At 59.1% G+C, this 24,863-nt stretch overlaps 1 protein-coding gene across 2 annotated transcripts in view; it reads right to left on the reverse strand.

Moving 5' to 3' along the window:
- Positions 1-24,863, reverse strand: part of SRRM3 (serine/arginine repetitive matrix 3) — a 36,856-nt gene that overhangs the window by 3,496 nt on the left and 8,497 nt on the right. For both annotated transcript variants that reach the window (XM_068910278.1, XM_068910279.1), the window contains exons 2-14: positions 23,381-23,636; positions 18,823-18,924; positions 13,093-13,227; positions 12,883-12,963; positions 11,972-12,001; positions 11,247-11,315; positions 10,433-10,468; positions 8,740-8,790; positions 8,279-8,383; positions 7,453-7,621; positions 1,760-2,106; positions 780-1,007; positions 171-308 (exon numbers count right to left, since the gene is read on the reverse strand). In XM_068910278.1, the coding sequence (XP_068766379.1) occupies positions 171-308; positions 780-1,007; positions 1,760-2,106; positions 7,453-7,621; positions 8,279-8,383; positions 8,740-8,790; positions 10,433-10,468; positions 11,247-11,315; positions 11,972-12,001; positions 12,883-12,963; positions 13,093-13,227; positions 18,823-18,924; positions 23,381-23,604 (1,715 nt within the window). In that variant the 5' untranslated portion in view covers positions 23,605-23,636. The remainder of the gene's footprint in view (positions 1-170; positions 309-779; positions 1,008-1,759; positions 2,107-7,452; positions 7,622-8,278; positions 8,384-8,739; positions 8,791-10,432; positions 10,469-11,246; positions 11,316-11,971; positions 12,002-12,882; positions 12,964-13,092; positions 13,228-18,822; positions 18,925-23,380; positions 23,637-24,863) is intronic.

Genomic DNA, 24,863 nt, shown 5'->3' on the forward strand with positions numbered 1-24,863 from the left:
GCCATTTGTCTAGCTAGCCTGATGCACCCATCCATTCATTCTCAGGCTCTGTCTATTCATCCATCCATCCATCCACCCAGTGCAATGCCTTGGGCTCCCTGGCAGCAGAGCTCTGCCCCAGGGCTACGCTAGAGGTAGGGGTGGGGGATTTGGCATGTGCCAAGATCTACCTCGTAATCCTTCTGGGCTCCATGAAACTGGGAGAGTCACGTCTCCTCTTCCTGATGGGAGAATAGCTTCTGGAGCGACGTCTGGCCCGGGCAGGATCAGGGTCGCTGTGGCGTGTTCGGGGCTCGTTGTCCTTCTCTCTAAACCAAAAGTCACAACAAGCATTAGGGACCATGGGGGAGCAAATAGCTATGCTTGGCTGGAGAGCCGCACAGCAATTGGGTAAGCAGAGTTGAAGCTTGGGTACATGAATGCTGGGGGGGACACCACGCATGGTGACCATCCGCAGGGAGGGAGACCGGTGCCCAAAACCAGTGCTGGGAATGGTACTGGGGATGGATCTATGTAGACCGGGTACCAGGCCCTTGAGACCTCGGGCCTTTCTTCCGCACAGGATGGACACTACAAGGGAAAGACTGCCAGGGTCTAGAAAGGGCTTTTTGGTCTCCTCTTAATTCTGGTCTCTCCTGGGGAAGTACTTGTGCAGGCAGTGAGTGTGTTGGGACTTGTGTCCTAAGGACTCAGGCTGCACAGCGCAAGCACCTCTTTCCAGGAAAGCACAGGTGTCGGGCAACCCCACAGAGTATCTCGCACCATCCCTGGGGGCTGACCTGCTCGCGGTTTTTTTCTGCGATGGAGACCGGGTCCTGCTCCGCGCTGCTCGTTTCTCCCGGGAGCGGGAGCGGGACTTGGACAGGGAGCCGCTGGAGCTCCAGGAGCTGCTCCTGTGCCCCGTGCTGTGGGACAGGCTCTTCTTCCGCTCAGACATGTGCCGTGAGTGCTTGGCTGACGACTCTGAGCTGCTGTTCGGCCTGCCCCGATGATGTCTCTCCTTCACCCTGCAATGGGCAGAGCGAGGGCAGTCCCTAGGCTGTCCCCAGGCTGTCCCCATGGCCACAGCCCCCTCCAAAGCTTTCCCTCCACAGCTTTTGCTGTGTTTCCGAGAGTCGAGAAACACAGCAAAGCCCCTGGGTACCCAAGAGTGAGCACCAGAAGTGGTCCTACAGGGTTGTGATTTTCAGACGAGTTGAGCACCTTGATGACAACATGTGGGGCACTCGCCTGGGGTGAAACCAGGCTGTAAAGGCTGGGAGCCCAGCATCACGGGGTACCAGCAGCACGCAGCAGCCGGCACAGTGCTGGCAGGGTGCCTGGCTCCTTGTGGTGCTGATGCGAGCTCTCTGCAGCTACCCAAACTGCCCTGACTTTCTGTGTTCCCACACGGGCATCCAGGCCCCGCTAGGATTATCCTTCCCAGGCTCTTCCCCGCTGGGCTCATCTCCCCAGCCAGGAGCTGGTACCCAGCCCGGGGGCCTCCCACTCCCCTCACCAGCCACTGCAGCTCTGCCCTGGCCCCATCACTTGAACACCCCCAAGCCTCGCCGTCCCCCCAGCTTAGCTCCATCACCACGCCGCAGTGCAGGGCCGGAGCTTGCCCCGGGGAGAAACAGGGTGCCAAGAAATGAAAGCATCTGGGAACACAGGTGTCCATGTCAGAGCATGCGGATGCACCCTGAATACTGGAGACCAACCGCCCAGTGTCCCTGCAAAGGGCTGAATTGCACCCGCTTGCCTGCAAGCCCCTTCTTACTTCTTGGCATGAGCACCATGGTTCTTCTCAGGACCGGGCGGCAGGTGGTAGGGGTGCGAGCACGCTGAGCCCTCCGAGTCGCTGCTGTAGCCCGTGGGGCTGAGTGCCGGTGGCGATGTCTCCCGGGGGGCTGCGGCCCTGGCCTTGCTCTGGCCCCGGTGCCGGGGCGGCGAGGCAGTGCGGGAGCGGTGCCGGTGGCCGTGCTTCTCAGCCCCACCACATCGGGCCGCCTTCTCCGGCGAGGGCGAGCGGGGGCTCCTGGCGCCGTGTCTGCCGCCCCGGGCGCGGGGCGACGGCGGGTCGCTCCTGCCATGGGCCCGGGGAGAAGGGGACGCCGAGGCTGGCCTCTGGCAGGGGAGAGAGACAGACAGAGAGAGGGGGAGAGGCGGAGGGGAGGAAAGAAGAGAAGAAAGAAGGAGAGAACAGTCTTTAACGGGGCGCACCGGGCCGGAGGCTCAAGTCACAACGTCAACGCACATCGCATAAGGCAGGCTACACAGACGCTACTCTGCACCTTCCTCTCGCCTCAGCCTCTCGCCCTCAACAACGTGGGTCATGCAAATCTCCGCATGCAAAACGCAAAAAACAAAGGGGGAGGGGGGTAGAAAATAAAAAAAGCCAAGAAACCCAAAAATCGTCGGGGAGGGAGAGCTCAAAGGGAAAGAAACAACCCCCCGAACATCTGGAACGGAGATAAAGCAAACCCCTGGTCCCCTCCCGGCCCAAACAAGAAAGGTGAAAGGAAAAGGGGTGTAAAACCCAAATGAACTGAGGAAAATGAGAAAAAAAGAAAAGTTGAGAGGAAGGAAGGTGGTGGGGGAGAAGGGAGGGATGGGGGAGAGAATAAATTAGACTGAACTGCGGGACCAAACCAAATGGGACCAGAGGTAACGGGACCGGGTGGGTGGGAAAGGGCTGGAAGCTCTGTGCACACAGATGCATGCACATATATATAGAGAGAGATAGATATGTATATATGTGTTTATATATGCATAGTTTTCACGTATAGTACAGATTTTGGCTTAAAACAAACCAAGAAATGAGGAAGACGGCACAGAGCAACGATGGAGGGCAAGGCAGGGAGCCACAGGGGATGGGGAGAGAAGGTTGAAAGAAACCAAAAGAAAGAAGAAAACATAAAGAAAAAAAATCAAATAAAAACCAAACCAAAACTCCACAAATGTCATCGCTACTGAGATAAACGAATGTCTCTGAACTCTTCCTGGGATACTCATTGATTTTTTAGCTGTGACTCTGCAGGGAACTGCTAAGTTCTCATCAGCACTCAACATAGACTCTGCTTTCTGCTTCCTTTTTTTCTGTTATATGCTTTTTTTTTTTTTTTTTTTTAAGTCCCTCTTGGTTAACATCCACTTACCAAAAAAGTGGCATTTCCTCCTTTAGTAGGTAAGGTATGAAGAGAAGGGAAAAGCGGGGCAATATAAGTGCATCATTAGATTCACAAAAATGCAAGAGAGAAAGAAAGAGAGAGAGTGAGAGAAAGCGAGAGACAGCGAGAGACGAGAGAGAGGAGGAGAAGAGAAATAAAACAAAACAGCTCGCTTCGCCTAGGCTCAGGCCCTAGCTAGGCTCGCGCGGAGGCGGCGCTGCCGCCCCGGCCGGGCGCTGCGGGCAGCTGCCCGAGCAGGAAGGTGGCGGCGGCAGCACAGAGGAGAGCTTGCTCCTGAGCCGGCCTGGGGGCACGTCAGCAGAGGGGGGACCCTTGCCACACGGGGCCTGTCCTCGTGTCGCCTTCGGGGACACCAGGCAGCACCCTGGGGCTCAGCCCTCGCTTTCAGGGGCACACGGCTGCCCCTAACGCCAGCGGCACCAGCCACCGCCAGCAGCGATCCACCTAAAAACTTTCACTTCTGGCAGCCCCAAGATCTTTTTTTTTTTTTCCTCCTCTCCCCTTGTATCTTCCTAGGAAATATCCCATTTGTGAGCGCCCTGGGCCCCACGCAAAGCCCGCTGGTGCCCAGCGCCCTCGGGGCAGCCATTTTGTGAGGAAACTAAAGGCACTGCTGAGCCGCAGGTGGGGCAAGATGGCGGCAGCAGCTCACCTGGGGCCTGGGGCTGGTTTCTGAGCAACAGAAACGGGCAGCTCCAGGCACTGCCGGCTCTGGCCCTCACCGCAGGGCAGCTCGAGGGGTTTCCCTCTGCCACCCACAGTGTCCTCGCGGCCCCCGAGCGCCCGTTGAGGGCTCAGCGCTGCGGGGAGGGCAGCCACAGCACCAAGCTGGCCGCGAAGCCTCACAGGGACCGAGGCAGCAGCGCCGTGCCCGGGGGTCACCGACGCCCCCGATGAGCTCGTTTCCCCGCTGTCCCTTCACCTCAGACACGCTGGGGTAAGTGGACGGGAAGAGGCTCCCGCTGCCCTCCCTCCTCTCTTGGCTCCAAAAAGCCACCTTCTCCCCCAAAAAAGAGGGAGGAGGTCAGAGCCCAAGGGGTGATGGCGGCCACAGCAGAGACGCTGCCGTGGGGGACGCGTCCCCGTGCCACGACGGGGAGCAGTCAGGTACGACCAGGGCCATAGGACACCTCTGACCCGCCATTGCTCCCACCGTCCTCCAGAGCCAAAACAGAGCACAGGGGTTTCCTCCTTTTTTAAAAAACAGTTTCTTTTACAAGCTGTTGTTTTTCCAGTTGCTTTAGGGAGGTGGGGAAAAGCTGCTAGCTAGCACGGCGATCACTAACCCTAGAAACAGCAAGACAACCCCAGAAACGCCTCGCTCCAGGGTGCAGGGGTGCCATGGCCACGAAGCACGGTTGGGAGCGAGCCCCAAGCTGGCACCACCCTGCTGCTGGCCAGCCAGGAAGGGAAAAATAAAAGCAACCAAAAAAAAAAAAAACCCTAAAAAGAGAGAGGTAGAGATTCAGAGAGAGATTTCCTCTAAAAACGCAGCACTTCCACATTCAGCGTTTTCTGTTGCCGCGCTTTCGCTACCCCAGCGGCAGCCCCACCGCCATCCCAGCTAGCGCTGCCAGTCCTTTCACACGCTCGGGTTTTGTCCCTGCTCTTTGTCTCTGTTTGCTGTTAGTTTTGTTCACTTTGTTACCCAGCCCCTAAAAAGCCACAGAGGAAATCAAATCGACTAGACATAATTGTACTGTTTATGGAAACGAACACAAAAATCGAAGGGCTAAAACACACAGAAATGCATTCTACCAACAGAACGAGTAAACGAGGAAGAGAAAAGGGAGGAAAGAAAAAAAATTACATGGACAGAAAAAAAACCATAAAAGAGCATGGCTTTGTAGCTAATTGGGGGGAAAAAAATACAAAATAAAAAATTATATAGAGCCACCAAAAAGAGACAAAATGAAAGAGACAGAGAAAGAGAGACGGAGAGAAAGAAAGAAAGAAAGAAAATAACATTAAATCAAGCTACGGTGCTTTTCAACAGGCTCATCTGCAGAAGTGAACGTGCAGAGGTGGACGAAATACCTACCTTCTGAATTGTCAGTGACAGGAATGCAATAATAAAAAAAGAAAACAATAATCTCCACATTTGGAGTGCAGAATGGGAAAAAGACAATGACTCTTTAGTAATGTGATTTAGACCCCTTTGCTAATAAAGCTTGCTTCGCTTAGATTTTCAATTTTTTTGGTCTCATTTGAATTTTTTTTTTTTTTTTTAAAGTTGAAAGTCTCTGGCAGGCAGCCAGACGCGGCGGGTTTGCTCGCTTGCGTGCGTCACCCGGCCTCTACACAGCAGCACCGCGTTTCTGTCTCAAAAAGGCGCTACGCAACATTACAAAGTCCCAAACCACATGCAAGTAAAGCAACGGATGGAGGCAGACCATGTCAAGGTTCGTCGGGTCGTTTTGGCACCGGCAGCAGCTCGGAGCGGCCCAAAGAAAAAAAACAACAGAAAGAAGTGCTGGAGAGAGTGCGTGTGGGAGAGAGAGAGCGCGAGAGAGAGGAGGAAGAGAGAGGAGAGGGGAGGAAGAACGAGAGAGCGCGAGGATGGAGGGGAGCCAGCCGGCGGGGGGACGCATGGAGACGGGGACTGTGCATTTAAAAGGGAAGTTGAGTCTTCAGGGCGAAAGCGACTCTTTGGGGCGTCCCCCCGGCACAGCGGGGAGGGCGATGGGGCTCAGCCCCACTTTGACCCGTGCCTGCGAAAGGCGCTCGGCGCCGGCCGCCAGCCTCGCCTGGCGAGAGCGGCGATCAGGGACTAAATATAAGGAGGCAAATGGCAATTTGCTTCTCAGTTTTGCAGAGCCCGATGGCCTTTTGCTTTAGATCGGTACAGTTACCTTCCCTTTTAAATCCCTTGGTCAAAATATAGAAATGGAAATACAATGTTCAACGGTTGTAAGTATTAAGAAAACACATCTGCTTTTTTTCGTTTGTTTGTTTTTTTCTTCTCCACATTAACACACACAAAAGCAAAAAATTCTAGAACAACACAACGACGACAGGAAAAAAAAAGAAATATCGTTTGCATTTCTGTACATCACGAAGGAAAAAAAAGTCATAATAAAGGAAACTAAACAAGGAGGAAAAAAGAAAAAGCATGTTTCATTTCCCTTCCCTCCCCCTCTTCCCTGCTTCTGCTGAGCAAGAAATGGAATTGTATATTACCGTTTGGGTTTTTTTCAAATGGGAGGCTAAAGAAAAACACAGATGGGATTAAAAAAAGAAAAAAAAAAGAGAGAAAGAGAGAGAGAGAAAGAGAGAAAGTTGTTGGAGAAAAGTACCACTAGCGCCCGGGAGCAGGAGGAGCTCGGGGGCCTGGGCGATGCTCTCCTGCGCAGGGGAGCACCGCGGGGGACCTCGGCACCCCAGGCGATGGTGAGGCAGCCGGAGGGCCGACGGCAGCCCACGATGGGGACGGGAGGTGTCCCAGGATGGCTCTAGGGCACCACCAGGTGCCTTGGCTCAGCCCTGCCTCCATCGCCCATCCTGCCCTGCCCCAGTAGCTGAACGGGGCTCGTCTCCACCCCGGCAGTAATTAAGCTGGGCGGCTCTTTTGCCATGCTGGCTATGCCTTAACGTGAGCACTTTTATTATGGAAATAAACCCTCGAAGCAGCAGGGGCTTCGCCGGGCCCCGGGGAATGAGGCACAGCCAGGGACAGGCAACCCTGGGACAAGCTTCCACGGACACCCTGAACTCCTAAAAGCTGAGTGCCCAGCGCCAAACCAGCCTGTCCTGGCCTAAACCCTGTCCCCAGACTCGGGGGCAGGCCAGGCTCCGCGGTCCAGAGCCCTGGGGTCAACACCTTTGCCTTGGTGGTGGCAGGGAAATAATTTTTCCAGCTTTACCCATTTCTTGACTGACTGGGCTCAAAGCAGAGGTGCCGAGCCCGGTGGTGGCCCTGGCAGGCAATGCCAGCCCGCGAGCGATTGGGTGCCGCTCGCCGGGGCGGGATTTGGCACCCAGAGAAACACTGGTGAGCGTCATGGCCGGCGTGTCCCTGTCTGGGCGCCAGCTCACGCCTGCGAAGCCGGCGGGGACCAGGAAGGGGCAGTCGGATCGCGGCGGGGCTTTGCCCAACAGGGCCGGTGCCAAGACCCCAGCGAGCCTCCTGGTCCGGCCGGCCGGGCGTCGTGAGCTCGGAGCGAAGTGACCGGAGGAGGGAAGGGAGATGAGACGGGAGAGGAGAGCCAGGGGGTCCTGGTGAGGCAGGAAGGAAGGGAAGCGGTCGGGGAAGCGAACCGTGATCCAAGAAAAGCGTACGTACATCCTGCGGCTTCTCGAGTGAGGCGCTGCGGCTGCGGCGGCCGTTCTGGGCGCTGCCCTTGTGCCCGTTCTGGCGCAGCGTTGCCGAGCGGCAGGGCGAGGAGGACGGGCTGCGGCTGGAGCGGGCGCTGCTGCCCTTGGGGCCGTCCTCGCGGTGCTTGGGGCTCAGCCTGCGGGGACAACAAGGGGACGGGGTGACCATGGGGAGAAGCAGTGCAAACAAGGGGACCAACTCGCCTCCTATCCCCAGCACGGCATTGCCCTTCGCTGCACTCCCGTGGGACTGCCGGTCACAAGCCACAACCAGAGATGAGGGTCAGGCCTCACCAAAGTAGGAAATGGGCTGAAAATACGTGGTTTTGGCTTTTGCCCTTTCAAACTCTGCCAGCTGGTTTGAAACCCTGGCCAGGCACCACATTTCCAAACAAAATTCCACAACCAAGGGGCTGAGTCATCTTTTTTGATTGGCTTTGGAAACACAACTAAGGATGCTCAGGTATTCATGGGACTCCAGGAGCTGATGATTTAAGGGGCTTACAAAAAAACAAAAAACAAAAAACACCCACCAACAACAAAACTCCAGCCCAGCAAGACTGCGCTAAGACTGTGAGGGCCTGCCATGGCTCATGTCCCCACGTGGGAGAAACCAAGTTTATCATGCACCTCCCAGAGCCTCACCAGGGACTGCGGTCCCCATCTTGGCGTCCCCAGACGTCTCGACACCTGCATCCAGAGTCCCCCTGCCCTCCTCGTCACCTCTCTGCCATCCCAAAAGGGAGGTTTTGGGGCTGTTTCTGCTGTGGCAGTTGAGGCAGGGGTCCTCCTACCTGCTGGGGGATTTGGAGTTGCTGTAATCAGAGGAGAGCGAAGCACTGTGGGAGCTGCAGCTACTGCGTCTGTGCGACCGCCAGGCTGGGGATTCACTGTGGGACCTGCGGAGAAGACAGGGATGGGGAGGAAGGGTGGCTGAATCACCGGATGGGGACAGGGGAAGGGGCAGTGTGGTGGTGCTGGAAGTGGGATGCCCCTGGGTCCCCACAGGGTGCCGGGACCCTCCATGCTGGTTCCTCCCCTTGCACCATCCCCAGCAGCCACTCATTTTGGGGGCTCCTGCCACCTGGGTTAGTTTGGTCACCAGCCCAGAGCCCCTCCCTGCCTGGCCAAGGGCGAGACCCCCACAGGCAGGAACAGCCCCACACCCCCTCCCAGCATGGCACAGGCTCTAGGAGCCTCGACCTGCCACCTCAGTGGGGCTGGCTACAGCAGGGGCTGGCCACCAGCATCTCACCTCTTGCGCTCTTTGTTTTTCTCTTTCCTTTTGTTCTTGGGGCTCCTGGACCTACAGAAACAGCAGAAAGTTGAAAATGCAGACATGGGAGCATGGGCAGCCCCCATATCTGCAGCGGGCACCCCTGCGCTGCTGACACCCCTGTGGGGGTGACGCTGCTCCCTGCCCCACGACAGCAGGCACCTGGCACTCAACCCGGGGGCCAGCTTGGGGTTCAGCCCTTGGTGCCTAGCCTTCTTTGTCTGCACTGGCCATCCCCCCACTTTGTGGCATGACAGCAGATGCTGGAGCCCAGCTGCAGGCTCAGCTCCACCTGGAGACAATCTGACCCAGAGCCAAGGGCCAACCGAGGAAGAAACCTGTTGGGGCTTCCAACAGGCCTATCGTGACTCCAAATACTGCAAACCCCAAGATCTGAGGGGGATTTGCTTGGGGCTAGGCCAGCCCTGTGGTGAGACCTTGCAGACAAGGGTGGCTCCTCTCTCCACTGTGACCAAGCTCCGATCAAGTCATTCAATGACAGGACAGGCTAGCAGCAAGGAGAAGGGGGCTGTTTCTGCCCTGGCTCAGCAGGTTTTAGGACAGTTATCACTTCTCTGCTTGCCTTCCCCTGCTTCACCTACCTCCAGAGCTGCTCTGCGCACAATGGCCCCTTTGCCTATTTTTTCCTCATGCCTCCCTAAAGAGTGGTGCCAGCAGAGGGCATGTGCAGAACAAGGCATGGCCAGGGCTTGCCATGGTGAAGCCTTCCTAGATCCATCCCTTCCTCCCCAGGGAGGAGATCAGGGGCTCGCTAGCCCCAAGAGTGGGGCCCTTCAAGCCATGGTGGAGAAAGCCTGGAGGTCAGGCACATCTCAGCATTGCCTGCATTGGGTATGTGCTGGTTCTGCAGATACCCCCAGGGCTGTGAGTTTGCCCCCAGCAGAAGTAGACTTACTTGCAGACTGGTGGCAGGAGAAGGCAGTCCTCTGGGCAGCCCTTGGGAGGTAGCTGGGTGCTAGTTAACTGGTCCAGGGCTTTGTTTCACTGTTTGGCAGAGTAACAGTCCCTCACTGGGTCAGACCTGTGTACTACAGTCCTACAGCCTCCAAAATGTCTGGCCACAGGGAGCAGGATGAGCAGTGATGGGTGGGGTTGTTGACTCCAGGCCTGCTAGGACTCAGAACATGGCTAGCTACTCAAGAGGCTGGTGAGACCTCAACAGGGTGGCCCCTTGCCACCTCGAAGGTGGGTGGATAACCAGTGATGCCCAGCCTCGGGGTTGAGGGGGATGCCCCGACTTCAAGGCACATTCCTGTCCCACAGCCAGCCCCACAGTCCCAAGGTGAACAACGTCTGTTGGGTGCTTGTGAAGGAAAACGCGTGTCAGCCTCACTTGTATCACCGAGAGGGCCAGCCATCATAAAGCTAGTATCTCCCATTGCAGATAGAACTTGGCACCTGCCTAGAAATTGCCACACTCCCCACCTCACTCCCGTGGCTCTGATGGGGCAGTCACTTACAGGATCCATAACTCCTCAGGGTGCTGCTCCCCCTGCCCCAAATGCTCCATGGCAGGGAGGGCCCATCACCACAGGGTGGAGGTGGCAGGGGCAGCAGGAGGGAAGAGGGCCAGCAGCTCTCGCAGTGGGAGGAGAAGCTGGAACCTAGAGCAGGTCCCAGTGGGATGGCTTCCTGCAGCCTTTGCTCTCACCTGTGTCTTCTCTTCTTCCGGGATCCAGACTCAGACCTAAAGGACAAAGAGGAGACAGAGATGAAGGAGACATGTTGAGCCAGCTAACGAGGAGGAAAGGCTGGGCAGCCCCTGGGGGACAGAGACCAAGTGGGATGAGGGCAGGTGGGTGGGAAGGGAGGAGGCAGCCCACCACTGGGATGGGCTGGTGAATGGGAGAGGCAGTCAGCAAGGGAGCTGGGAGCACAGCAGCCACTGCTTGAACAGCCCCAGCCCCTTGAGCAATGCCATCCTCAAGCCACGGGGACACACCAGGTCCCTGGCACATCCTTGGCAGGCATCAGGGAAACAACTCTCTGGCACCCTCTTACCTCCTCCTGCCTGCCAAAGTGCCTCCCTCCAGATTTACTATAGCACACCCCATTGTGGCTGTGGGAGGCCCTGTCACCAAGGACCCTTCCCAAGGTGTCCAGCATCTGGGGCCACCTCAAGCTGGCCACGTGCAGTGGCTCAGCTGCCCTCAGGCCTGGGCTTGGTGGAGGTCAGGGATGTAGGGCAGGCTGCACTGCCAAGACAGTACCCAGGGCAGGGAGACAGCGATGGGGGCTCATGGGTGCCAGGGTGCTGCCATGCACCCGCAGGGCTCTGGGCAGCCCCGTGGCTGGATTTGCACTGGGAGTGGGGCAGAGCAGGAGGGTTCATGTCCTGTCCCCACACATTAGTCTCTGTCGAGCTCACCCCTAACCAGCCCTGCTCAGCACCCATCCCTCCCTGCAACCCCCAGATGGAGGGGGCGAGGGAGAAGAAACGTAGGCTGACACGCTGCCCTTCTTACCTGTCACGTCTGTGTTTCTTTCCAGCCTTCTTTTTCTTCTCCTTGCGGAGTGGCGAAGAGCTGTCGCAGCTGGAATAAAAAGAAGTGGCAGCCCTTGAGCCGGTGGTGAGGGCCTCTCCAGCCCTGGCTAGGGTGCAGCAGGGACCCAGAGTCCTGTCCCTGTGGCCCATGGGAGTCCACCCCCACCATGCACCAGCACCCCGCTTCCCTGGGGTGGCCAACAGGGCTTAGACACATGAACATTGCACAGAAACCATTTCCTTAGGGGATCTGTGATGGAGCTAGAAAGTGACTTTGGAGCACAGACTGTGTGTAACTTTGGCCCCAGACCACACACATCCCGCTGTGTCCCATTGCCACCTTGTGGGCTCTGCAGTCTCCAGCAGGAAATGCAGCTGGAGGAGCCCATTCCTGCTCCCATTTCCCAACTGGACAGCAAGCAGCAAAGGCCACCTTGCACAGGTTACCCATGCACACTAGTGCACACCTCCATCCAGCCCAGCCCTCCCAAACCACCGGCACGCATCCCACTCCACCACCCTCACCATACCACAGCAGGGCTCGGGGCCATGGGCACCCACGGGGCTCTGCAGGGCACCACGCTCAGTTCAGCCCTATGCCACAGCAGGGAGGGAGGCAGCAGGTGACAGCACCATGCAAGGTGACGCACACCACTGAGCCCACCACCACAGCACAGAGCCCCACACTGTGGCCAGGGCACTCACCTGCGCTCCGAGCCAGGTTTCCTCTTTTTGCTGCCACAGGGAAGGCAAAGAAAGGCACATTAAGGAGAGCAGCTCCTAGCCCCAGCGTGGGCTGTACAGGGCAGGAGCAGGCCCCAGGCACTAACTGGGGAGGGGACCGGCAGAAGAACAGAGCCAGACCCCCCCCCCCCCCCAAAAGGCACCAGATCCTGCCCGGTGCTGTGTCCTATGCCAGCCAGGTCCTTCCTCCCTAAGACCTCTATCAGCATTTCCAGCTGGGTGGGCTGAAGGGTGATGGTGCATCTCTTAATGGCTGAAATTACCCACACCAACTAGCCCTTGTGCTAATTGCCTCGTTAAGTCAGATCCCCACAAAGCAGCTGACTGTGGCTGTGTGGTTGGGTCCCCCATGGCAGGCTAAATGGCAGTGCCAAAGTGGGGCTCACCGGCCTGTGGGAGCTCCTTGCAGAGGGGCTGGGCTGGGTGTGCATGCATGCTGCAGCTCCTGTCCTTGTAGATGTGTTGTGCTGGGGGGTGTATCTGGCTGCCTTGCCTCCCTGGGCAGGGTGCACATATTGCATTTGGGGTTGGTATATGGTGCATACATGTACGTATTGACTGGGGCAACACAGGTCCGTGCTGTGTGCTCAGGCTGGGTGAGGTTCGGGGCCCTGCAGCGCCGCGGAGAGGCAGCCGGGCAGGTCGGGGTTCAGACGGGAGATGGGCCTGGACCTCGCCCCCAGCACCAGCTCCCTGCGGCCCACAGCCCGGACCCCAGAGCTGAGCAAGGGCTGAGCTAATGACCCAGGGTCATTAAATCCTCCTATTTGAGGGGGATTTGAGCCTGAGCAGAGGCTAGGGAAGGAGCAGTGGGGAGAGCCAGGTGCAGAGCCTGGTCCCATCCTGCCTTCCTGGAGCAGCCAGGGACTCACCGGCTCCGGCGGTGACCCGATTTCTTTTTCTTTTTCTTCTTGGGCGGGGGAGAGGTGGAGCTGCTTGACCGTCTTTTCAGCCTGCGGGAAAAAGCAGACACGGTCGGGACCGTACCGGCCACCTTCCTCCTGCCGCGGGCTGCGATGCGGCAGGCTGGCCGGGGCGCAGGGGAGCAGTATGTCCCGGAAGCCCCCGGCCCGCCGGCGCACCTGTACTCGCGGTGGCTGCTGTCGTCGCGGTAGCACTCGGCCGAGCAGTCGCACTGCAGCAGGCAGCCCTCGCCGTACTCGGGGTACTCGGCGGCGTACTCCTCCCCGTCCACCATGTGGTGGTTTTCTATCACTCTGGTGAAAGAGAAGTAGGGTTATTCTGGGACTCTCTGTTTCCCATGCCAGGGCTTGGCGGAGGGTGCTGGGGTCTCCCCGGAGGGGTCAGCCCAGGCAGGCAGCAGGGGCTGGATTAGAGCGAGAGGAGACGGCAGGAGGATCGGGGCATCCGGGGGGGATTATCTGGCCGTCGGGCCGGAGCCACCCGAGATTATCCAGGCTTTGCACCAGGCGCGGGAACGTGCCATGGGCTCAGCCCAGGCCACCCGAGGACGCGTGCGGGTGGTGGGCTGACGTCGCAGGGCGATGGGGGCCCCACCAGGCTGTGCTGCCCAGGCCAGCCGAGATAGGCAGGGGCTGGGCATCAGGCCCGAAACCCCTGGGGTCTCCTCTGCCTCCCGAGTTCGTCAGCATTAATTCTCCCGCTGCCATGGAAACGGTGGGCAGGTTGCCACTGACGACAGCGGCCGCCGCAGGGTGGGATGCGCCGCCGCCGGCGTGCCTCCCAGCCTCTCGCTCGCCTAGCCTCTTCATCAGCCGAGTGCCGCGGTCAGCGCAGGAGCAGCCGGAGGGACGCCTGTGCCCAGGGACACGGTCACCTCCCAGCTCCGCCGCCGAGTTCAGCCCCTGTACACGGCCATAGCACCCGGCCCACTCCTCACGTCCCCTGGGCTCCTTCACCTTCCCCTCCCGCTCCTAGCTCCCCCTTTTTCCAAAAACCCAGCCGGGGCCCCTCCGTGCACAAAGCAAGGGCAGATGCATCCATCTCTCCTCTGGAGGAGGCGATCTTGGGGGTGTTTTGCTGGTGATGTGGGCCCTGAGCAGAGGAAGAGTTCCTGGGCCAAAAAGGTGGCCGGGGTGTTGAGACTTTGTGACAGCAGCTGAGAAGAGGTGGGGGTAGAGCACAGAAAAACATGTCAAAGAGTCCTGACGAAGCGTTTTCTGGCAATGTATCTGCTTGGAGATGACAACCAGAGGGCTGTCTCCAATGCCAGCTCCAGGAGCTCAGGACAGAGCAAACTTCCCATGGCCTCCACCTCAGCCCCTTGCCCAGCTCCCTGGAGCTGGAGCCAGACTCACTGGAGGATCCACAGGAGAGGGCACAAGCTGGTTTTTTTTTTCCATTCTTTCCTTGCTCCCAGCTTTCAGGCTGTTTAAACCCCTTGGCAGCAGAAGGACGTCTGGGTGGGATCTGCCTTTCTAGCACGTACATCTGGCATACCCTGCCATCACACCAGTCGCACCCTCCCTGTGGGGATGTCAGAAGTTAACCCCCACAGAGGAGAAGTCATCCCAGACCTTGGAAGCCTCATGGTACCAGGAACAGGGCTCAAAGCCCCAGTATGGGCTGAAGTCCTTGGGTGACCAACCGCAAGTCACTCAGCATCCAGCTGCCTGGCCAGGGGTGCCTGGGCAAGCCCCACCAAAAAGAATGGGAGATGCTGAGGAACCTGAAAACTGAGCCTGTAATCACTGTGCCTCAGTGTCCTCTCCCACTGGGAAGGACAGCTTTCTCTCCCTTCTTCCATGCTCTGCCTGGTCCATGTTTAGGTTGTCTTCTCCAGCATGGGGCAGCATCCCTCCTGGAAGGAGCAGCTTGGTGCTGCTCCCAAGTGACACTCCACTGTTACCTGCAAGCTGATCAAGGTAAGCTCCCAGGAGTGCTGAGGGCACTGGCACTTGGGGAGGTGAGAGGGGCAAAGCCCAAAGTTCTTGATAACAGCAATGCGTAAGCCCAAAAGCTCAGAAACAACAGCCCAGTTACAGCAGGGTTAACAGAAACAGTGTCCTGGTGAGGCACAGGGACATCCCAGTTCTCCATCACATCCATATCAGCAACCCCATCCCTACTGGAGGAGAAGTGTTCTGATGAAGGACATCTCATCCAGGGAGGACAGGAAGGAGACTCAAGGAGACTCCAGGTGCCCTGGCTGAAACTATAGCAGATGGTGCCACGTCTGGAGGGTGCCCCACATCAAACAAGCCCAATCTTTCACCTACCAAGGGCAGATTTGGCCTTGGAAGTTGGACTCTCTAGCTAATGTCCCAAAGGTGGGTCCCTCCAGACTTTCCAGACTGGAAGTCTTTGGCAGGAAAAGCCACATGGTCCCTTGGCACCAAGCCGCTTGCCAGCCCTGCCAAGGCCTCCAGCCAATGAAGGGGCATTTCTACCTAGACATGGCAAATCTGAGAATGGCATGTGTTGGCTTCGCTGGCTACAGACAGGCCCTGGGGAGTTTAACCCAATTAAAAGTGTTTTGCACTGAAAATACAAGCAAGACATCCTCTCTTCGCTGCAAATGATTGCTCAGCTGAGTAGGCCATGCCACTGGCAGAGGGGCCGAGACGGTGCAGGTTTCAGGCTGCCGTTCCCCTGGCTTGCTTTGGAGCAACTACCTTTTGGGTCCTTTCCAACCGCCTCTTGGCTTGGCCGTGTCCCAAGGGTAGCATATGCCTTTCAAATAATAATAAAAATATGGAAAGGGGGAAGAAAAGAGGAAGCGAGAGGAGCAAAAAGAAGTCATTACTTGTTGGATTTTCGCTCTGCTCCGTGAGTGGCTGATGAAATTCAGCACCACGAGCGGATCACCAACCACGTGCTCCGAGCTGGAGCCTGCTGGCAGCTTTTCTTCCATTAGCTGTGCTCAGCGGTTCAAGACAGGGTTGTGCTGCTTCAGATATATCTCCCCTCCTGACACATGCTATTGGTTTTTTTCAGATGCACCAGCCTGCTCATCAAGCAGTTACTCCTTTGAGAGCTGGGCTGTACCACTGGGCTACGTGTGTGTAGACGGAGAAGAGAGCTGGAACTGTGCAGAGAGCTGGTTAGGGGCTCAGGTGGTCATGTCTCAGCTCTGTTGCCTCAGTTTTCCTTGGGGATTTTGCAGATGATGCTGATCTTTCATATCAGCTTGGAAATAAGAACAGCTGCCCAGGTTCAGATAAATAGTCCGTCCAGCCCAATATCTGATCTATAAAAGTAGATGTCCAGAGAAGCATCAGATCAGGATCAGCATATGTAATATTTCTACTGAGTGTTCTCCCAGCCTCCATACCTTTTCAAGGACAGGAGCGTGTGTTTATTTAATAACTCCAGTGCATCTCCTCTGTCCAGCCTCTTCTGGAACCAGTGCAGACCTTTTACACCCAGGACATCCTTTGGAAAGGCCTTTGCATGTTGCATGAAGAACCACTTCTTTTGGACTTGGCTCCAAGTAGCTCCATCATAGGACCTCTTGGCATTGCATTGGGAGGGACAGTCAGTGCCAAGGCACCCTCCCGAGGCCACTCGGGTTATTGTAGATCTCTCTTTCTACCCTTCATCATCTCTTTTCCAGGCTGCAATGTTGTCAGTTACTCCGTTGCAGCTTGTACGGAGGCAGTGCCACTCCTGCGATCAGTCTTGGCACCCTCCTCTGAGCAGTCTTGCGCTTTGAGACTGGTCCTTCCAGATCAGCACTATTATTTATAGCCCATAGACTAATCTTCAACGATTACCCTTCACAGTGCAAAAGCAAGCCTGCAAGTGGGGAAGGGGCACAGCGGTGGCTGTTCAGGTAACCTTACCCTCCCTTCTGTTTCCCTATCTGCTCATCATGGTGCCAGCTTCAACGGGAGAGCCGGCCCAGGCTCCCACCAGCAACCGCGGTGCCACTGCAGCACAGAGAGCTTTCCAGCCTGCCCGGGACGGTGCTTATGCCCCAACGCGTAACGGGTGCTGGTTAACCCGGTAAGCCGACGGGCTTGGCTCTGGGACATCGGAGTGGTGCCAGGCACATTGGTAGGGCCACGGGAAGCCAGTCAGGCTTTCTGGCCCAGGTGGGCCACCTGCAAGCCCAGGGCAGCAGCAAAGCCAGGGCTGCTCTCTTCCCTTTCACTGCCTCAACGGAGGAACAGTCCTCACTCCTCTCTGTCCCTCCAGGTCCCTTCTCACTGCCAGAATGCTGCCTCTGTCACCCAGGGTGTTAGGAGATGGTGATGCTGGAGGCTGGAAGGGTTTAGGAGCTGCCTTGCAAGAGACTGGGTCTCTTGCGCCCTCCTTGTGCAACCAGTTGGCTGCAGAAGACCGGGAGCCCTTATGGTGAAAGGCAGCACTGAGACCACAACCTTCTGAGGTACCAGAGGACCCGCCAAGGAGTCTGCTCCCTTTTTCTCTTCCTCCTCACCTCCCGGTGCCTTGGATTTTCTGAGGAGCAAATTAGCCCTGCCTGAGTACTTCACCGCCTTGGGAACGGGATGTGCCTGACTGCTGGGGCCACAAGCCCCAGCCAGGCACGGCCATGGCGAGCCCAGACCCTCCCCGCTCCTCGTGTGGCAGAGCTGTGGGAGGAAGGCTCTCCGTGCCGCCACGGGTTCCCTGCCTCCCCCTCTCGCCCTGATTTCCTGACCCTAATGAAGCATTAATATTCAGTGAACCTGCAGGAGCTATTCCTGTCCCAAGTGACCTGGTTTCCAGGCTGATAGATGGAGCATGCCAGGCCAGCCATGCTGCCTGGGCCATTAAGCTTTTCACAGATAAATTATGATCAATCCAGGGCGGACCCTCGCGAGGACAGGGATGCTCCTGCGCTGGGAGGGCAGGAGGGGAAGCAACCGGCTGGGAGCAGTGGGTGGCCAGTTTCCAGCGAGAGCTGTGCCTTTTTGCACGACTAACCTCAGCTTCAAGACCCCAAGGCAGAAGCAGCCACTGGGGAAGGGGCAGAGCAAGGAGCTCTTAGAAGACGGAGTTGCGGGGCAGGAGCTACTTGGAGCAGCTTCCTCGGTGGGGCTATGCAGGATTTACACCAGCATGATAACCAGGCACTGAGGGGATGGCTCTGGATCTGCTCTGGGGAAAAACAATGAAGGCTCCGGCCCTGCTGATCCACCCTGTGCCCCTTATGGCACAACTCATCATTACGGTCATACATTTTCCTTGCCTGGAGAGAGGCAGGAGCTGCAGTTGCAGCCCCAAGGAGGGCAGGAGAGGTGACCCAACGCACAGGGAACGGGCAGAGGTGAGACAGCCCAAACCCTCTTGCATCCCCCAAAACAGAGCTGGTGCATCACTTTGCTCTACTGCCATTGGTCCAGTTTGTGTTTAAGGAGAGAGCCGCAGGACCCAGGCCAGATTTGCAACAGCTGCCGAGCGACTGCACCGAGCCAAACCTCACAGTGCAGGAGAAGACAGATCTACCTGTGGACTCCCAATCCCGCCTTGGCCTAACACACCAAACCTGCAGCTCAAAAGACCTGCAAGGTCTCTGCCACTGTCCGGCAGGGCAAACCTGGCATGGAGACTCTCTGTGCTTTGCTGCCAGCATCCGTGACATGGGCATTGCAATACCATCCTCGTGGCACAGCGCGCCGAGGTCTCCGCAGGACCAGTGCTGGATAACCTCGCTAGAGCTAGGATCCTGCCTTAGATCCCTGCGTGTTAGAGGGAATCTGGCGGTGAGATTTCCTAGAAGGGCTGGGATCTCTCAGAGCCACTCTTCCAGCCCTGAGCATCCGGAGCAAGTTTGGAGACCGGGTTTTATGTATTCCTGTTCCACCTGGTTCACAGAAAAGGCCGTGGCTGCAGCCGCGGGAGGCGCAGAGGGGCGCCCCGCAGCCGTGCCCGCTCTCACTTACATTTGGCGCCCGTGCTGGTCCTCCCGGGTGAGCACTCCTTCCTTCTCCATCAGCATTTGCCGGAAGGTCCCCACTTTCTGCCGGATCTCCTCTTCGGAGTACCTGCAGGGCGGAAGACACAGTCAGGGTGGCCGTGGCTGGAGCACGGGCGCCGCGGGGCCGGACGGCTGCCGGGGGACCGCAGGGCTGCGATTTGCCCCCGCAGCACGAGAGGCTGGCGCGTGTCCCCACGCTCCCAGCCCTTCCCGGCCCCCGGGATCCTGCCATCCGCCCGCCCAGAGCGAGGAGCCTCTCCCACGCTGCGGCCCTGCCTGCGGCCGGCTCGGGCCGAGAGCCGACCAAAGCTGCGCCGTGATTTAGTGCCACAATTTTATTTTTTTCTTTCCCTTCCATATGTTTTCCTGCAGAATAAAGTTCTGGAAACAAATGAGCTGCAAAGAAATTCTTGTCAGGCACAGAAGTATTTCTTGTGGCTAAATGCAACCCCTTGCTCTGATCACAGGGGTTCACTGGTTATTTATCTATTTGTATAAGCTTTTTTTTTCTGTAGATATTAGGAAAGCAAAGAGATTCACAACACACTTGCCCTGTCCTCACACTCCATCCCGGGAATCCGCTGGTGGCTACCGGCACAGACAGGACACTGGCCAAGCGGGACTGCGCGTCCGAGCCGGTTCACATGGTATGTTAAGGGCAGAAAAAGAAAGATGCTGCACAGCAAATATCCAAAGGGAGTGACCCAGCGCTGCTCTCAGGAGGAGCATTTTTTGCTCCCCAGAAAACCTGGGAAAGATCCCCTTAGCACCCAAAACACTCAGGGTGCCCACTGTCCCCCCGCGCGGGTGCAGCGGGCACTGTTCCCCCGGGAAAGGGCACCGAGCTCGAGGCACCGTCCCCAGGAACGGGGCAGGACGAGGAGTGGGGGGGGCACGACGTGCCCGGGGCCGCGGCACCCATACGGAGGGGTGCAGAGCCCTCGCGGAGGGAGACCAGCGTGAGCGCCCGCGGTGCTTCGGGAAATCAGGGAATCAACCATTCCCATGCGTCTCGCCTGAGAAGCGGCGCGGCGCTGGGAAGCCGGGGCGCGACGGCTGCCGTCTCCCGCGGGTCCCGGCCGGTGGCAAGGAGCGATGCCGGCCACCGGAGACGCCGCCGGGGAGGAGCCGAAACCGGGAGGAGGAGGCCAGCGTCAGCGGGAGGAAAGCGTCCGTGTCCTCGGTCCCAGGCGCTGCCGGCCGGCGCGCTGTCCTCGGATGCACCACCTAGCAGGGGCTGCGCAGCCGCGGCCTCCGCACGCATCCCAGCAGCTTTTCCTCTAATGACCCCAGAAAGCTGCCGGGAGTCGCGGCAGGACGAAACGCCGCGATTCGGGCGGGCAGGCACCTCGTGAGGCTGCACTCGGGCGCGCGGGGCCCCGCTCGGCTCCCCGTCCTCGCGGGCCCCACGTCACCCCCTGCGCTGGCCCCGGGCGCAGAGGGGCACCCGCCGCACCGCCACCTCCTCCCGCGCCCAGCACGTCCCAGCCACCCGGGCAGCTTTTTCCTTGCCTCACTATGGGGAAACGTGCAGCAAAGGGGAACAGACGCGGCCGCGTTTGCCCAGCCGTAACCCGTCACGGCTGCAGCCCGGCCTGCAGAGAACCGATGCTACGAGCGCTGCCTCCCGCACCCCCCCAACCTCCGGCGAGCAGCGGGCACGGGTTTAATCTCCCCAAACCCTCTTCGAAAAGGTGCCGCGAACAGCGTGACAGTGACGAGGGCGATTAATATTAATGAGCCGATTTGCAGCAAAGCAGCCTCATTAATACTGCAGCCGGCGAGCAGGTGGAGGGCGGCTGAGCGGCTCTGCCCGCCCGGCCCGGAGGCAGCCCCGGCCGCGTGCCCCTCTGCTCAGCGCCTGGCCATCCCGCGGGCCGGCCGCCGCCTTCGGCGAGCAGGGACATGTCCGCCCAGGAAGACAAATACTTGCTGCAGCGGATTATTAACGGGGGCCGCTGCTCTCGGCGCGGCGACGTCGAGCCGAACGGGAAGCAACAGGCGGGCCATCGCGGCCGCGGCTTGGCGAAGGGCGGCTGGAAAGGGGGGGAGAAGCTGCCGGCGGGGACGCCAGCCCGCCGCCCGCTCCCCGGCCCAGCAAGGCACTGCGTTTCCCGTGCTCTCTCCTCGGCACGCGCGGCGCCGAGGGCGCGCTCGCAGCCCCAGCGCTCGCAGCCAAACCCGGCCGCAACGCACAGGGTTTCGTAGGTCTGCGCAACCCCACGACGGCCACGTGGCGCCGGCAGCCGGCCGCGGGGAGCGGAGGAGCTGCCCGGGGCTCGGCACCCGCCGGCCACCCCGGCCGCGGGGGGTGCCCGCTTCCTCCCGAGCTGGGGCCCGAAGCGGTGTCCCCTGAAGCCGGGTGCCTTGGGAACAATCCCAGATTAAGGGCTTTACCCCTAGGTGTGTCCTACCACGGAGGTATTTAGATGCTGCAGCCAAGGCGGGGGACTTGCCCTTCTCCCTGGCGGGCTTCTCCTCCCAGCGGGGGTTGAGAAAACGCCTGGGGAACGGGTGACAAAACGGGCCCGGAGCAGGCCGCGGAGGGGACGCGTAGCAGGTCTGCAGGGCAGCAAAGGAAAGACCCCTCCAGGCACCCCTGGGTCCTGCTGGGACCCAGCGATCCGGTGGCAGGAGGCTCCCGGAGCTGGAAACACCTCAACCTGCCCCAGCCCGATCCGGCGCCTTCCCGCCTGCGCATCCCACCTCCGCTTTTAACCTCGTTAGAGGGAATTTTTTTTTTTTTTGCATTTAACACATTTAGCGGGTTTGGGAAAGAAGCAAGAAATGCTGACGTCTCTTTTCCAGAAAAGAAATCCCATCACCATCCGCTAAATAACCAGGCCGGCAGCCTGGGAGCGAGAAGCACAGCCGGATGCCGAGCAAGCAGGAGGAGCCGTCGGCTTTCAAGGAGGCCACCGAGGGCTTAAATCCCCACACAACCTCCTCTGCTACGAAGCCATTTAATCCCAGGGGCCCTGCCCTTTGGAGACAAATCTCCACAAGGCGCAGGGGACACGGCCGCTACGTGGCCACCAGGACAGGCAGAAACCTCCCAGGTCCAAAGCGCTTCCCATGCAAACCCCCGGGAGAGCCCCTGTGCACCGGGGACGAGCAGGCAGGGAGATTAAACAAGCTGACCAAGATTATTACTGTAATTATATTATCATTTCGGTGCATCGCCATCGTCGTCGTTAGCAATAGTATTAATAACAGCAAAGACAATTATAGCAATACCAACAATACAGATTGCGATATCACTATTACCCACCGCAGTAATAATAATATTAATAGTAAGAGTCCTAGCAGGGCACGGGAACCTGAAAGGAGGAGCTGGGCTCCCCAAGGCGCCAGGTCAGCCTTATTTATTTCCATAACAACAAATTAGGCACAATCATTATTCTAGTCTGTGTGAGACAATTTAATTCTAGGTCACGCTCGTGCTCTTAATGAAAGCCTTGGCGAAGTCGTCTCTCAATCCATTTTCCTTCTCCCCAGCTAATATAAGTCCCCGTCTACCCGCGTGCTGAAGAATTTGGTCTATCAATCAGGTTTTACCGAGCTGTCAGGGGTATCGGGGGCTCCTGCCAGCCCTGCGCTTCACCTGCGCAGACACCGAAGGCCGGCGAGCAGCTCGCGGCGCCCAGCCGGGCGCATGGGAGGAGGTCTGGGGACAGAAGGGATCTTCTCACCCCAGCCAGCTCCCAAAACTGCAGGGAGAGGAGCGAGACCCCCACCAGCCTCCGCCCAGGCTCCAGCACGAAGAGAGGGCTCGAGCCACGGCACCGGGCAGGAACGTGACCCTGGCTCCCCCGGCACGTCCCTTCCCGCTGCACGGGGGCCCCCTTCGCGGCACGGCACGCTCCACACCAGCCCACCCCTATCAACAGGGCTGAAAGCCCCAGAGACCACAGGAGCCATCCCGCACAGCCCCAGGGGACATGCCAGCTGGATGCTGCTCGTCGGGCTGCAGACAGGTCCTCCAGTGCCACCTAAACCCAGCCATAGCTTCAGTTCCCCAACGCACGGAGGCAAGACCGACTGCCTTCTTGCCTGCTCCTCCACCAGTGTCGCCCGCTGCTCTGCCTCCACCACCACCAGGGCTGCCGGTGGCCTCTCGCTGCCCAAAGAGACCTTGCAAAGGCGCTGCAGAGATGAGCAGGGCACGCGGCAGGCAGCGCCAAGGGCTAACCCTTCCTCTGACACTGACTTCTTGCATGGCCTTGGCAACTCACTTGTCCTTGTCTCAGCTTTCCCAGCTATCATGGTGGAGAGCTGGGAGCTGAGCTTTCCAAGCAGGGGTGCCTACAGGGAGTCTCCAAAAGCCAAGCGCTGCTGGGTTTGGATTTTCAGCAGCGATTTAGCATCACAGGTTCAACCCCTCAACCCATCCCCAAGTTGTCTGATACACCGGCCCAAGGTACCCAAACACAGACAAAGCAGATTTACTTCCAAGTGGGGATATTTACCGCTTCAGGGTGTTTTAGATAGGAAAGGGGGCACGTCTGCAGTCCACCACTCACCCTTGCTCTTCCATCATCTCCTGCAGCTCCATGCACTTGAGCTCCACCCGCCGCTTGCGCTCGTGGTCCAGGATTTCCCGGTGAGCCTTCTTCACCAGGCTGGGCTCCACCAGCCGCACCTCCTCCTCGCCCTTGTGCCACGTGCCCGAGGCGCCGGGCTGGGAGAAGCCGTTGGAGGCCTCCTGGGGCGAAGGCATGTTGGCCCCGTTGTTGTAGAGAGCCATGGCGGCGTGGGCGGCCTCGCGTCCAACAGCGCCTGGGAGAAGAGAAACGGAGCCCAGGCTCAGTCCCCATCCCGGCTCCCCTCTTCTCCCCGCAGCGGCGACCGGCCCCGCCACCATCCTGCCTCGCAGGCAGCCGCTCGCTGCAACGCACAGCGACAGCTTGGCTTTTAGAGGCGCCTCCAGCGCGGCGCCCGGTCAGTGCTAATCGGAGAAGGGTTCCCCGAGACGCGGCGCAAGGCGGCGAGGGAAGGGCAGAGGCGGCAGACGGTGCAACGCGGCGGCGGGACGGGCGGTGGCAGAGAGGCTGCCGGGCTGAGCTTCGCCGGCCCAGCGCTGCCGGCGGACGGCCCCCGTGACCACGACAGGTGACCCCCAAGGTTAGCTACAACCCAAGGAACGGGCTCGCCAGGCGAGCCGCGGGGTGAGGTGCGGACGGGGCCGGCGCGGGAGCCCCGCGCGCCTCGGCCTCCTGAGCGAGAAGAACCTCTCCCGCCAGCTTAAGCCAAGCGTAGGGGCGAAGGCAGGCTGAGCCAGGCTGGGGAGGCAACGGCACCCCCCTGCACGGCCAACGCTCCCTGCGGCGCACCGGGGAGGCCGTCCAGGGCCACAGAGGGAAACCAGGCAGGGCAGAGCGGCTTTCCCCCCTTCGCCCCTGCTCTTCCACCCGCGCCTCTGCCTGTCGCCTTCCGTCACGATCACATTTGGTTCTTTCTCACTCAGCTCCAAAAATAACGGCTTGGAAGAGGACGGCTGTTCTGGAGCGGTAGTGAAATGCCGATGCTTCAGCTACCGCTCCGCGAGCTCCGGGGAGGAGAGACACGCACGTGCTGGCCTCCCGGACGCCCTGAGTCGGTCAGGATGCGGCGAGCGTCGCGCCGGCGTCCGCGCCGGTCGCCACGTCCCCGGTCCGCAGCGGCTCGAGGCTCTCGGGGCGTTTGAGCCCTCCGAGGCTGCCCATCCGCTGAAGGACCGCGGATGGGAAAAGAGAGCCCCAAGGCCTCGGCAGCGCCCCGGCGGCGCCGGCGGGCGCGCGGAGGGCAAGACGCTCCGAGCAGGCGCTTGCAGGCGGTTTCTACGTCGCTGTAAACCCTTCGACGAGCTCTCCTGCAAACGGCAGAGTTGCCATCACGCTGCCGAGACACAGCCGGGGCCGGGTGGACGGACGGACGGACGGAGGGACGCCCGGCGAGCGAGCGCCTGGCTGCTGCGCGGCGCCCGGAGCCGAGTTCGAGAGACCGCCGCTGCGGCAGCGCGGCTGC

Source organism: Struthio camelus, chromosome 16 (genome assembly GCF_040807025.1).
Source record: "Struthio camelus isolate bStrCam1 chromosome 16, bStrCam1.hap1, whole genome shotgun sequence".
Taxonomy (NCBI): Eukaryota; Metazoa; Chordata; class Aves; order Struthioniformes; family Struthionidae; genus Struthio; species Struthio camelus.